This window comes from Aspergillus aculeatus (genome assembly GCF_001890905.1).
Source record: "Aspergillus aculeatus ATCC 16872 unplaced genomic scaffold ASPACscaffold_14, whole genome shotgun sequence".
Classification (NCBI taxonomy): Eukaryota; Fungi; Ascomycota; class Eurotiomycetes; order Eurotiales; family Aspergillaceae; genus Aspergillus; species Aspergillus aculeatus.
Window position 1 is genome coordinate 288,415 of NW_017962989.1, and position 12,600 is coordinate 301,014.

At 50.0% G+C, this 12,600-nt stretch overlaps 1 protein-coding gene across 1 annotated transcript; it reads right to left on the minus strand.

Moving 5' to 3' along the window:
• Positions 1-1,039: 1,039 nt before the first annotated feature.
• On the minus strand, positions 1,040-3,411 carry ASPACDRAFT_62834 (uncharacterized protein; the record flags this gene model as incomplete). Its single annotated transcript, XM_020203830.1, has 4 exons — positions 1,040-1,181; positions 1,239-2,230; positions 2,283-3,346; positions 3,396-3,411. The coding sequence occupies 4 exons, from the start codon at positions 3,409-3,411 to the stop codon at positions 1,040-1,042; spliced, it is 2,214 nt and encodes a 737-aa protein (XP_020053470.1).
• Between the last annotated feature and the right edge of the window lie 9,189 nt (positions 3,412-12,600).

Here is a 12,600-nt window from a genome sequence, read left to right on the forward strand (position 1 = left end):
GCGTTGGGGTTTTTTTGTGGTTATTGCCTGGTCGTTGAGCCTGTCTGTTCTTGACCGTCCCCACTCCCCCCCACTAGTCAAAGTGTATATATGATTGAGTAGGAGTTATAGGAATAAATATAGTCATAGTGTTGATCATGTGGATGACCAAGGTATAGGACAGACAGGTTTATCATACTACAACTACCGAACTGCAATCCCCGCCAAATACTTATATTTTGTGTGCAAATTACTTATTGTACAGAACAAACTACAACCAATTAAGCATGTGCAACAGTGCAGAAAGAATCAACATCGAAAAAGAAAAAAGAATCTTTAGATCGCAACATGCGAATAGGAAAAACCCAAAGCAGCAGAACAATAGAGCGGAGAAACAATCAACAGGCGGGGACGCGTTAATCACATGAACAGCACGCAAGCTCACATTAAGATGGCATCAACAAGTAGGGAAGAAAAAGTGTATGTCAACGAAGGACTAAGAGAGATGAGAGAAGAAGAGAAAAGAAGTATATAACGGACAGAAGGTATCGAAAAAGCAGTCAAAGACAACATGTCTCGGACCCCAAAGAAAGAAAACCAAACACGCTCATGCGCAAGAATCGAACGGACAGTACTAAGAATTAAGGGTGTAGACGAGCAGATAGAAAGCAGACAAAAAAACAACAACTCCACCGAGTGCGAGGGAAGAACACACAGGACCAGCCGGGTGTCGAGATGTTGCCTGGGAAAAATCAACCCATCAAAACAAGAAAATGACCACACCGGACTCCCGTGAGCTCTTGCAAAACCGATAGAAATATGAACCATAACGCATGATAGGGGAAAGAAAAGTAATGAAAAGGAGCCGGGGAACGCCAGCAAGGAATCATTATGCGGCGGTTGAGTTCGTCACCGGAAATCACATCTTGCCGCCCAGACTTGCGCATCCGTTCCCGACCCTAAACCGAAATCCAGTGTCCCAAATATGATGTTGAATGAATGTAGAGAAGTGTATGTGTTTCAGGCGACCGGGGTCACCGTGGCCGTGGCATGTGCAGCATTAGTATGCCGTTCCCACACTGGCCAACGTCTTGGGAGGCATTGCATGAATAGGCTGGTCTTTGGCAACGCGCAACGAATCCTCGTAGCCGATCAAGGCTTGCGAATGGAGTTTGAATGACTCGCCCATGAGCTTGGTAATGCTGTTCGAATAGTTAGTGACCTGAACTGTCAATCGAAACCAGAGGTGATTGACTTACCCCCATACTACCACACCGTCTAGGATATTACCCCATACACGGGCCACGGTAGAGCTGAGTTTACCAAACCCATCGACGGCATCATCATCAAACAGATTCCGCACCTTGTTGTAGATGGCGATTTCCGCCTCGGTCGCTGGCTCTTCGTCATGTTCCAGGCGATAGAGCCAGAGACTGAGGATCACCATCAAATCCAAGCCACACAGTGGGTGCTCGACGCTCCAGTTCGTGGCAGACGTCTGCGCCACCCAGTTGATACCTTGAACGGCCGCTATTTCGATGCACTCGAAGCACGATTGTATGACCTTGTTCATCTCTTGAGACCGCTTGACCTTCTCGCGGGCCACGGTCATGGCAGCAGCTACTTCGTACGAAGAGTGGTAGCGCAGAGCCTCCTGGATTGACTTGAGATCCACTTCCAGGCGAGCGCGAGTGTTTCGGTAGACCGCCATCGAGTTGAAGATCAGAGGGTGGCCCTTTTGAGGGGTGCTGAGGGGCACCACCATCGTCTCGGGCTCGCAGACTTCAAGAGAGCTTTCCCAGGTTTCCAGAGCGAGGCGAAGCTTGTACTCGGTAACCACGTCCTGCAGAGCCTCGAAACTGCGCTTGTGGTTCCACACTTGGAGAAAGAGAGCGTTGATGAGAACGCGTGTGGCGAATGCACTGTATCGGGTCTGCTCGCCTTGGAAAAGACAATCGTGGGCTTCTCGAACGGTCAAGGTGGAAGCATTGGCCAGGCTTCGGCGCCAAGCGTCGTCGTCGGTCACATCGAGGTTCCACAGAGACTCGGAAGAAGGGAGCTCAAGGTTGTCAAACTCGTCGAAGCTCATCGCTGGGGTGTGGTTGAAAGTCAAGGTGAGCATGCCAAAGAAAATGTAGACCGCGAAATAGGTACGGCGGCAAGACTCATCCTCAATCCAATCCTCTCTGGAAGGGATACCCTCACGACCCTCAGTGCGAAGCTTCAGTTGATAGCGATTTCCAGCAACCATCTATAATCGATCAGTACAAGCAATTGAACCTCTGGATCAACAAAGTACTCACATTGGCCAAAAGACTCTTGATGGAGCAAGTCCACTCCAGTCCCTTCGGATCGCCGCTCCAACTCTCGAAGATCATGTTGAGAAGGGTACTCTGCATCGCCCACAGCGGACATTTTCTTGAGTCAAAATTTTCCTTGTGTTGCAGGAATTGGTTGACCAGCATCTTGGACCCCACATGAAGCATGAACGCGTCCTTCCGCTCAAAAGTATACAAAGCACCGATAGAGAGAACGGCGAGAAGCAGAGGCGCCGAGACGTCAGCGGGCTGGAACGACTCCTGGTGCAGGAAGGGAAGATGAGGGTGATACAGGTTGAAATACGTCGACAGGTACTTGTTGAGTGCAGATGTGGGGGGCAGCTGGAACGAGTCGGGCAGTACACCAAGCGAGTCCGCATCCTCTAGGCGGTCCACGATCATGTTCCGCTCCGTTTCGCTGGCGATTTGAGGAGCCTTGGGCAGTGTCAAGGCCTGGCTGGGACCAGGGGATCTACGGTAGTTCACAGGGCTGACAGGACCCGTCATCGAAGGATACGGGGACAAAGCATTCGGCGTCGAGGTTCCCGACATGGGGAGCGAGTTGACCAGAGAATGGAGCGAGGGAGCCAAACCATCGCCTACGGGACCGTGCCGATCCATCACTGACGGGAGTGGATGCGAATCGGCTCCACCATCGTGGGACGCGAAGGGCGACCCCATCGAGTGCTTTGTATCAGCCGGCGAGACAAGGGTATCCCAGGGCATTTGCGGGAGTGTTGCGTTTCCAGACAGATACCCGACCGAAGGCTCTAATAACGAACCGCGTCCGGGGGAAAATGAGCGATCGGAGTCAGCACGATCGTTGGATTGACCAGTCGCAGCGGCTGCAGCCTTGTGTTGGAAATCTGTCATCAACATGGCTGCAGTTTCGAGATCGACCATACCATCACTGCTTGCCTCGATCTGTTCGAGCGTAGTGGGATCGACTGTGATCGAGGGTTTGCTGGCGGGGCCGGAGGTGGGGGAAGTCTTTCGCACACCTGCGCCACCGCGTCGCCTGCCCTCGGACACTAGTGGAATGCCACCATCTTTGGCATGGACAGTACGATCATGTCGAAGAAGGAGGTCTCGACGCACGAAGGTGCTCCGACATTTTAAGCACTTGAAGGGTCTCTCTTTGGTATCTGTGGGTCAAAACCAGAATTAGCCTCACACCGCCACTAGGATCAGCGCAGCCAACTCATCACAAAGATTTTCAACCAGAAATTGTGTAGACTACTTACGCGATCGTTCGTGTCTGCTGCGGTGTTCACTTCGACTGAAGGCGCGATTGCAAAATTGGCATTTATATTTCTTCTCTGGGACGGACGTCTTTTTGACGGGTGCGGAGGCCGCCGGGTTGGGTGCGCTGGGAGCCATGGGTGAGGAGGCGGGCAGCGAAACCAAGGGCACGGAGGCTGGATCTCAATGGAACAGGTTCGACTGCGAAGATTGCGCTATCGTTCCTTTCGTGATTTCACACCGATTCTGAAGACGGGTAGACGACAAGGATTCGGTTTGTTGTCTGGTCATTCCTTGTGTGGGGGTATCTTGGAGAAGAGCGTAGGTTGAACTCGAAGGGATGAGGGGAAGGGTTGAAGTTATCCAGCCACAGGCGGATCAGGAGAGGGGAATCGTGAAAGTGGCGTGGACGGCCAGAATGGCGAAAATCGGCAGTGAAAAGAGGAAAGAGAAAGACCCAGAAGAAGTAACGGAAGAGAAGGCGAGCAAGATGTTGAATAATGACCCAGTAGGAGGGGAGGGAAGAGGGGAAAGGGAAGGGAAAAGAAGAGGAGGAGGGGAAGGGGGGGAGGAAAGACGTTAAGAGAGAAGGAGGAGAAAAGAGGGAGGCAGACAGAAGAAGAAAAGAAGAGGAAGAAAAGAATGGGTAAGAGGGACGAGGGACGAGGGACGGAGGGAGGGAGGGGGGAGAAGATTGAATGGTGAATGGATGAGGAGAAAGTAGAGTGCGGTGCGAATTTGCGGGAGGGAGAGAGACAGACACAGAGACAGAGAGAGACAGACAGAGGGAGAGTCTGGGTCGAAGGAAGGGGAGGGGAGGGGGGAAGTGCGAGCAAGTCGCGACAGGACGTGGGCACAAGCTGATGGGGGAAGGAAGATTTGGGCGATCGCTGGACCGCGACAAGTGAGGCGGTCGTGACCAGCAGTCGGTGTTGGCAGTTGATTTGGGCGACGAGCAGCGCAGGAGAACCACAACAACAGGGAAGTGGGAGGCGGAAAAGAGGGGCTTCGTTTCCCGGCGGGACTGACGGAGGGGGTTGCAAAATCAAGCGATTTGAGCGGTCTTCCGGCACAGACACGCACTGCATTCCTCTATTGCCACTTCTTCAATTATTTAGTTCCTTTGAATTTCTGACTAACCCGCGTCACCGCACTATCCCCAATCCCGCTTAGGACACGTCCTTTGCTCTAAAGTTCCTAAAGTTCCTTGACCCATAATTTCTGGTCTTTCTGGTCCTTCTCCCCCCAATTACCGAAGCCAGAGTCACAGACTGGACTGTGGATGGGTACTTCCAGGTGGACTCTCCCTCTTCCCAAACCCACATGGACACTTTCCAACCCGTCAACCCGGTTCAGCCGGGGGGTCCTGCTTGTCCTTTCGTCTGGCTGAATCGACCGTTTGTTAGTTTAGTCCGATGTGAGGGAGCATTCATCTATATCCACTCTTCAATTTCCCTCTCCGCACTACACGCTACACACAGCCAGCGTGAGTGAAAAGCAAAAAAAAAAAAAAAAAATTAACCTAAAAAAAAAACACACACACACCAGGTAAAGAAAAAGAACCTGTCAACATCCGTTAAATTGATCCGAGTTTTTTTTGGGGTTGTTTCTTTTGTTCTGGCATGGGAGAACTTGACTCCCTATATGCACAACATCGGGCAGCATTTACATGTTTCTTCTCTCCCCTGATCATAATATGTAGATGATCATGGATGTCGATTCTTTAGATCTGAAATTGGTCCAGAGTCTCCAGCCAGAGCCTATGCGATAATGATTAGATTGTTGTCTATACCTACATAATAATGTAATAGGTCCTAGCACCCTATCCCTGTTTTGATTAGTGACGGAACCCTCGTTCAGCGGCAGTCACCTGCGACCTAACCCTAGAAGGTAGGTAGCCTTAGGACTCGCAGCAACCACTAGCTAACTGAGAGTCTGAGGGAGCCTCCGGATCCTTTGGATCCTCTGTGCATTTCTCGATTGCATTGGTTGGTTCTCCGTCTTCGACCCGGGGCTTCTCTTCTGTGACGATGAATTCATTATTGTTATTGTGGGGTTGGGCTTGGTATGAGAGAGCAGCTTCAAAGCGGTATGGTATGTAACTCTGTTAGGTGGGTGGGTGCAGCAGCAAGCAAGTGAAGAACAAGAGTATTTGAGTTGTCTAAGTAACGTCAGTTGGAGCAAGTAAGGTCTAGGGCACTACCAAGTGATTATCGAAGTCATCGCATCCCTATCTCTATTCTTTTAGTACTCAGCTATCGGGCGCCCCTCCTTCTACCTCCCCTCCACCCCCCCCCCCCTATCTGACAGCCCACGGCCACAATTTGGGTGGTACGTACTCCAGCCCGGTCGGTGACTGCGGGGCCGTTCACCACAAGAGTCAGATTGTAATCCCTTATCTATTGATTGATCTTTGAAAGGGTACTTTGTAAGTGAAGTACAGTACTTACTGTAGTGGTGACTATGGTGGGCATGGATACAGCGCCCATCTTAATCAATTCGAATACAATTTCAATTGATGTGTCTTTGATCATTGCGTGCGAACGCTCCACAGTGAGAGGGGAGGACGCGAAAATACTCGAGCTACAGCAAAGCTGAAGAAGGTTAGACCAGCCAGCCTCCCCGTCTCTCCGCTCTCTTCTTTCTCGGTGGTTGTCTTTTCTCTCTGTGTGTGAGAGAGAGAGAGAGAGTGTGTGTGTGTGTGCTGTGATAATCATCAATCAAATCACACGCACCTGGCCCCTCTCTCCCTCTCTCTTTCCCTTTTGTCTCTTTTATTTCACTGTTTATTTGATTTTATTTATTTTCTTTTTCCTTTTTCAGATTTTATTTATTTTCCACTTGTTCTTCTTTCGTCTCGCCCCTCGTCAGCCCCCCCTTGCCCCTCCAACAAGGATGCCACCGACGCTTGAATGCCACGGAGGAACAGTGCCGACATGATTCGTGTGTTCTCTCCCTTCATTTCCACCTGGGATTCTTTTCCCACACAGGCTAAGCGGACTGACTGCTTGGACCGAACGGGCGTCCATTATGTTGTTCAGTAAGAATCCAGCATGATTCAAGGTTGAGAATCGATATATCGATCATCCTGGTTCCTCCTGCATTGTCATTCTCATTTGATTTTTGGTTTTCTGTTTGGTGAGTTTAATTCATCGAGGTTCTTTCCATTCCCCCTCCTTTCGGAGCAGCATGACGGAGAAACGATGGAACCCGCCACTCCCAGCTACCCCTCCTGTCCCTCTTGAGGTTGGATCCCCCCTCCTTCTGTTCCCCTCTAAGTTCCCCTCTTGAATGATGTCCCTCTCGTCCCTCTCACCCCTCCTTGGAAAACCCTAGTTACCCCTCCGAAGCACTAACTCAGTAATACATCTACATCCGTCCCTGGGTGTTCGGAGTTCCCCTGTAGGATGACGGCAATAATCGACACTCCGTCGAGTCCGGAACACGGATTTCGGATTTGAGCATTAGCAACGGCATCTAAGATTTCTGTGTCTGACTCTCTTGTGAATTTGATCCATTTGCGCACCAATTGGAAGTGACTCCTACAGAGTTGAACTAGTCGGGTGGATCTTAGACAGGACCGAAGAGCGGCCGTTGTTCCAGACCTTCTCCATCTCCATCACCATGACGAGGGATCCTGCTGCTGTTATTCTTAGTCTCAACCGTGTTCTATAGATACCTGGACAGTCATCGCATCGCAACCATGTAGGGATAAAGGTATATGGGAAATCTCTCGACTCCTTGTGCCAAGTCATTCATACCGAACAGTCTCCTCTTTCAAACCATACTTGGCTGACTTTTCGAACTACGAAAAAAACAAAAAAAAGAAAAAAGAAATGCAAAGAAACTCAACAACAGCTACCCGTCACCACGCAGCAATAGGAGAATATTGCTGACGATGTGATGCCTCTCAGCCTGACAGATCACTACCCGCTCCATCGGGAGTCAGTCTATCCACATCTAACTCGAGTATTCATTCAGAAGATTAATGGGTTCTGAAGTGCATTCGACGCATTCGATGTTGCCCCGACCAGAAAAGGAAGTGCATGGACTGTGCGAAAGGCTATTTAGCCCGCCTACACCGTACGGTTCTCCTTTACTTATCCTGAGAGGATGGTTTTTCTCACAATTTTTGCCTCCCCCCCTCCCGCCGTCTCAGCTTAAGGTCAGCTGGATCAGCATTGCGCGCAGTGCCATCCGCAGAAGGAGGACTCAGGTACGCGACAGGACGACTCAACTTTCTTTCTTTTCAAATCGTCGTTGTTCGCCACAGCGATTGGCTTTGTTGTTCTTACGTAGTACTCGGTTTCAGATATGCCTAGTGTGGCTGCTCCAGTATGTGTCTTGTGTGGTGTGTTCGCGCATGGAGGGCACCACGATACCCCTCCCTTCAACCTAGACATACTGTACAGTAAGTACATACACATCAGGAAAGCAACGAAGAATTTCGGCGCGACCCAGCTGGGCCTTATTTGAGACTGCATGACTGCATCATCATCGTCAACATAATCATCAAACACTATTGTTTCTGTTTTTGGCAATTCTGCATCCAAGCCAGAGATGCATCGACCTAGCATCGCCCGCCGACCTAGTCTGGTCCCATCTGCAGCCGTGGCATGGGCGAACAGGGCCTTCCTTTTATGGGCTTGTACCGAGTGAGTTTAGTGGGTAGTTTAGTCTCGGAGCGACAGTTCCCTTAGTGGCAGGGCAATCATCATCGAGGTCATCATCCATGGCTGCCTGTAAGTTCCCCCCCAAGCAAGTCCGCAGTCGCGCCTAACCAGCCTCACTCGGAGACGCGCCCTTGTTCCGCGTCAGTCGCTTTGGTCCACATTGGATGAAAGAGAAGCTCGACTCTTGGTCACTGTGCTTGTACATCATCATTCTCAACAGCATCACCTCCTCCTCCTCCTCCTTAAAGTCGGATGATGCTCGGGGATGACTCTCCAGGTTCTGGCTCTTATCCTCCAATCTTATCAATGCCCAGTTTTCCGTTCGCGCTTGGTTTGTTGCTTCTTCTCCATCTTTCCTTGCACGTCGGATCATGGTTCAAGTCATGCCATACCAGGACGAGTCTAAGACCCTTCCCTCCTCTCGCCAGCAGCAAGGACTGGGATAATTGATCCCAGTCTTCATCTTAATTATTCTCACCACGACGAGAGATTCCCGTAAAATCCCGGTATGTGGGGCGTCTCTTATGGACCCCGACGCGGGCTGAGTTACTAGGGGAACACACTCACACATGACCATCAAAAGTGGGAACAACCCACTGGGAAGTACAAAAGTACCCCGCGAAAGAACTAGGCTATCCACTGGCAGTCTATTGATTATCGAAGAGAGGCATTGTATCTAGTATTCAAAGGGTCGGTTCAACTTCAACCTATCCAGATCCAAGACAACCAGACCACATGCAGGAATCAGGAAGTACATACTATCTAAGCTGTGGATCATTCTTCGCAGTCCTGGAACTTGTGTCCATTACACGTATTACTTATCCATCTTCCTACATGGATGGTGGTTCTGGTTCTGGTTCTGGTTCTGCTTGCACAACATCGTCGAACGGACGGGGCGATCCTCGCTCGCGTCTTCGATGATGTTATTTCCTCCCTCTTATCGACACTCCGTGATTATTGACAGACAGCCCTACTTGGACGCAGGGCCCAGGACGGCCCAGCCGATCAGTACCATGCCTTAATGCAGCATCCAGACTAGCAGTTGGCGATAAATAGTCCCTCGGAAAGTCGGACTGCGCGTGTTGCCTCGCTCACCGCTTTGTGCAGTTAATTACTGCCAGGAGCTGCTGGGCTGCGACTGCAGCAATGATAAGAGCGGTGAGTGACCGACCAGACCGACCAGACCGTTAGACCGTCTATTCCGTCGGACCTCTACAATCGTACACCACTCGGCCAATTCTTACACGTCCAGCCGCCTGGATTTTCTTACTGGGAGAAGAAGGGGGAAGAACTCCGAGGGGAGCCAAACCCTGACCAACATCCCGTTTTTCCGATCCACTTTCCGGTCCATGCAGCGGTCCGACCCAGTCAACTGTGTGTGTTGATGGATTGGTACTTTGTGCTGACTGCTTGTGAAGGCATCAACTGGCTTCGTCCATGAGGACGGAGAAAAGAATCGATTTGAGATGGATAGATAACATGCCAGTCAGAGATACTCAGCAGACTTTGATCTTCATGATCGAAGCAGAGCACTCCAACTCCACTACGGAAATCGGGAGTTACGGCCCACGGTCCCGGTCTCCTGGATTGGCGCACGGGTTGAAGGGAGGGGGAAGAGGGCCATTCTTTTCCTATTCGAAAGAAACTTCCGTACATACCGATCCCGCTCTTTTGCTCTCCTTCCATGACCCATCATATTTCACGATCGATTAGGGATCTAAAACTCGACTTTTTTTTTTGTTGAGGGGCTTATTTCTCCGAGAGAGGGTGAGGGAGAGGGGGGCATGCTGCTTATCTATCATTCTTTGTTGTTCAACTACCCACTTTCCACATCCTTCCGAGAGTCTAAACGAAAAGCTAGAAGCATGTCCGGCATCCATCCCAACCATTGAACGGACTCGGAATCTCAATCATCTCGAAAGAGGACACCAAGAGCAACACATCTCAAGTGAATGGCAAGGGAGAGAGAGAAGGGGGCCAGCACCGACCCAAACTTGAAACGCATCGAGATAATTGCACAAACCGTCAGCCAGGACCAGCGGCAGAGAAGGACTTCTCGGTCGAAATGCTTGCTGGATTTGGGCATTCTTTTCTTTTTTCTCCTGACGCTGCGGCTATCCGCAAGGATTTTTTTTTCGGTTGCCGATGATGCAGCTAGATCTACCCAGACCGACCATCAACCGAATAAAGGTGATCGACCGTCGTCCCTCGTACTAGGTGAATTAGTACTCATAGGTACGGAAGAAGTTCTACCGCCTTCCTACGCCCAGTAACTTACTCCGTAGTCCATCACAAGATGGAACCTGATGTCCATGTCCACTGGAATTTTCAATCGTGATCTGGTGGACTACCGGTATGCTACCCTACACTACCGAACCCCACCAGGTATCTTTGCAGGATCCCCGCCAGTTTCGCCTTTTTGACGCTAGTAAAGGCCATCGCGGCTATCGATGCATAACGACTGTATGTACCGTCCGTACTCTGTGAAGTACAGCACGGAGTATAATGAAACTGTACAAAAAAATATCAATGTACAGCCACCAGCGAGAAGCCAACACAGACCGACTTCCAGACCCAACTTTCGTGGAAAGTACTGTACATCGACATCCGCAAGTGAATCATTGATACCTATCAAGGCCAACACGTCCTCCTGCCCCAAAGACTGACATCCAGAAGAGCAGCCCATCATCATACACAGTCCCGTCTTCAATCCTCGGGTCCTCCGTACACTTACCAAGCGGTAGCAGTACTTAGTAAGTCGGTGAAAGAAAATTTTCTTAGTTACATATCCAGAAAACATCCGTGCTCAACCCCTCCCAACCGGGAGTTCTCGCCTTTGTTTCTCGACGTCGGACTCCATGGAACAAGCACTAGGCCATTAGTCTCTCCTGACCGCTTTTACGGATGAAGCCGATATAACTTAACGCCCTTGTTTGGGCACTCACCCGTTATTACCGTGACCTAGATATTGCTTATGCATTTTCAGCGGTAGTAGATGATTGCAGTATACTCAGCTAGGCTCGCACATGGCGCGAAGGGTAAAGCCCCGACTGCTAAGTGAGTGTTCAGTTTCAACAGAACGAATCCACCCACATAGGGCTCTGTAGCTCCACCGTGGACAACAAAGTTCTCGCGAGTCGGGACACGGAAGCGGGAGGCGATGGCTTTCTTTCTCGAATTTTGAGTCTCTGCCCTCCGTACTTGTTGGGTTGTGTTGGTTGTTTGGGATTGGGATTGGGATTTGTGCGCTGTCTTCGCTAAGGGTTTCTTGGTCAAGATGGACTGAATACTTGTACTGTACCTATACCCGTGGTGGGTGTACTGTAGTCTTTTTCCACTCTATATTTGGAAGAAGGTTGGGTAGGTTATCATGTAATGTGGATGTGAGGTTCGGCAGTTGATTGACTGCTAAAGCATAGAGGAAAGTGTTTTGGGGGTATTTTTTGGGCGTGGGTGGATACTGGTTGTACTGTGTACTTGTTGATTGTAGTGTAGTGTAGTGTAGTGTAGTGTAGTGTAGAAAGAGCTTTATAGAGATAACTTATCTATCCTTACTCAGTACGGAGTATATCTCCCTACTAGCCATCACTAAATATATCCTCCCAGCTGAAACTCAACAATGTGGGTATGGGCATATATGCCATTGAGCAGCTCTAACCTGCCAGGAACCAGAGTTTGATAGTGACAGGCAAAAGTCGGTTGGTTCTTGTTGATGGTTGTGGTAGTACTGTACCATGGTTCGTTTCCGTCCTGTGGGCGGGTGTGGTGGTCCCGTGGTTCGCGGTTGCTGCTTGTTTACCTTCAAGGTTGGATAATGCCCCTTGCCGAGGCTGTGGTTCACTCCAGGTTTGGGGGTTGGGATTTGGAGTGTTTATCGATGTGGATATTGGGGTTATTGCTGACTGTTGTACTGTGCTTATGGAGTTTAATATGGGGGTATGCGACCCTTGCTAACAGGCTTTGGGCTATTTGCATGTACGCGGTGGCGGTGGAAGTTATAGGGTGTATATTGGAATATATATGTACTGTACCTAGCATTTATCTCGCGACATAAACTGAGCGATACTACTAGGAGTCCTACTCCGCAAACATGCACATATAGAGCAGATAGAGAAGTATATAGCATCATGATAGCATAATACTGACTCAAGTATCCCGATACCAGACACCATCCATCCCACTGGCACCACCTTTACCCCCCATATCATCATCATCATCACCAAAACCAAACCATCAATCCCACCAGCCCAACCGAGCCAACCGCGCGATAACCCGCTCAGAGAAAAAAAATCTCACCCCGCCGAAATGCAAAGTTCTAGAACTGTGACCAAGACAAAAAACCCACCGAACTTTTCGATCCACACTGACGCTAGACTAAACTACGGAGT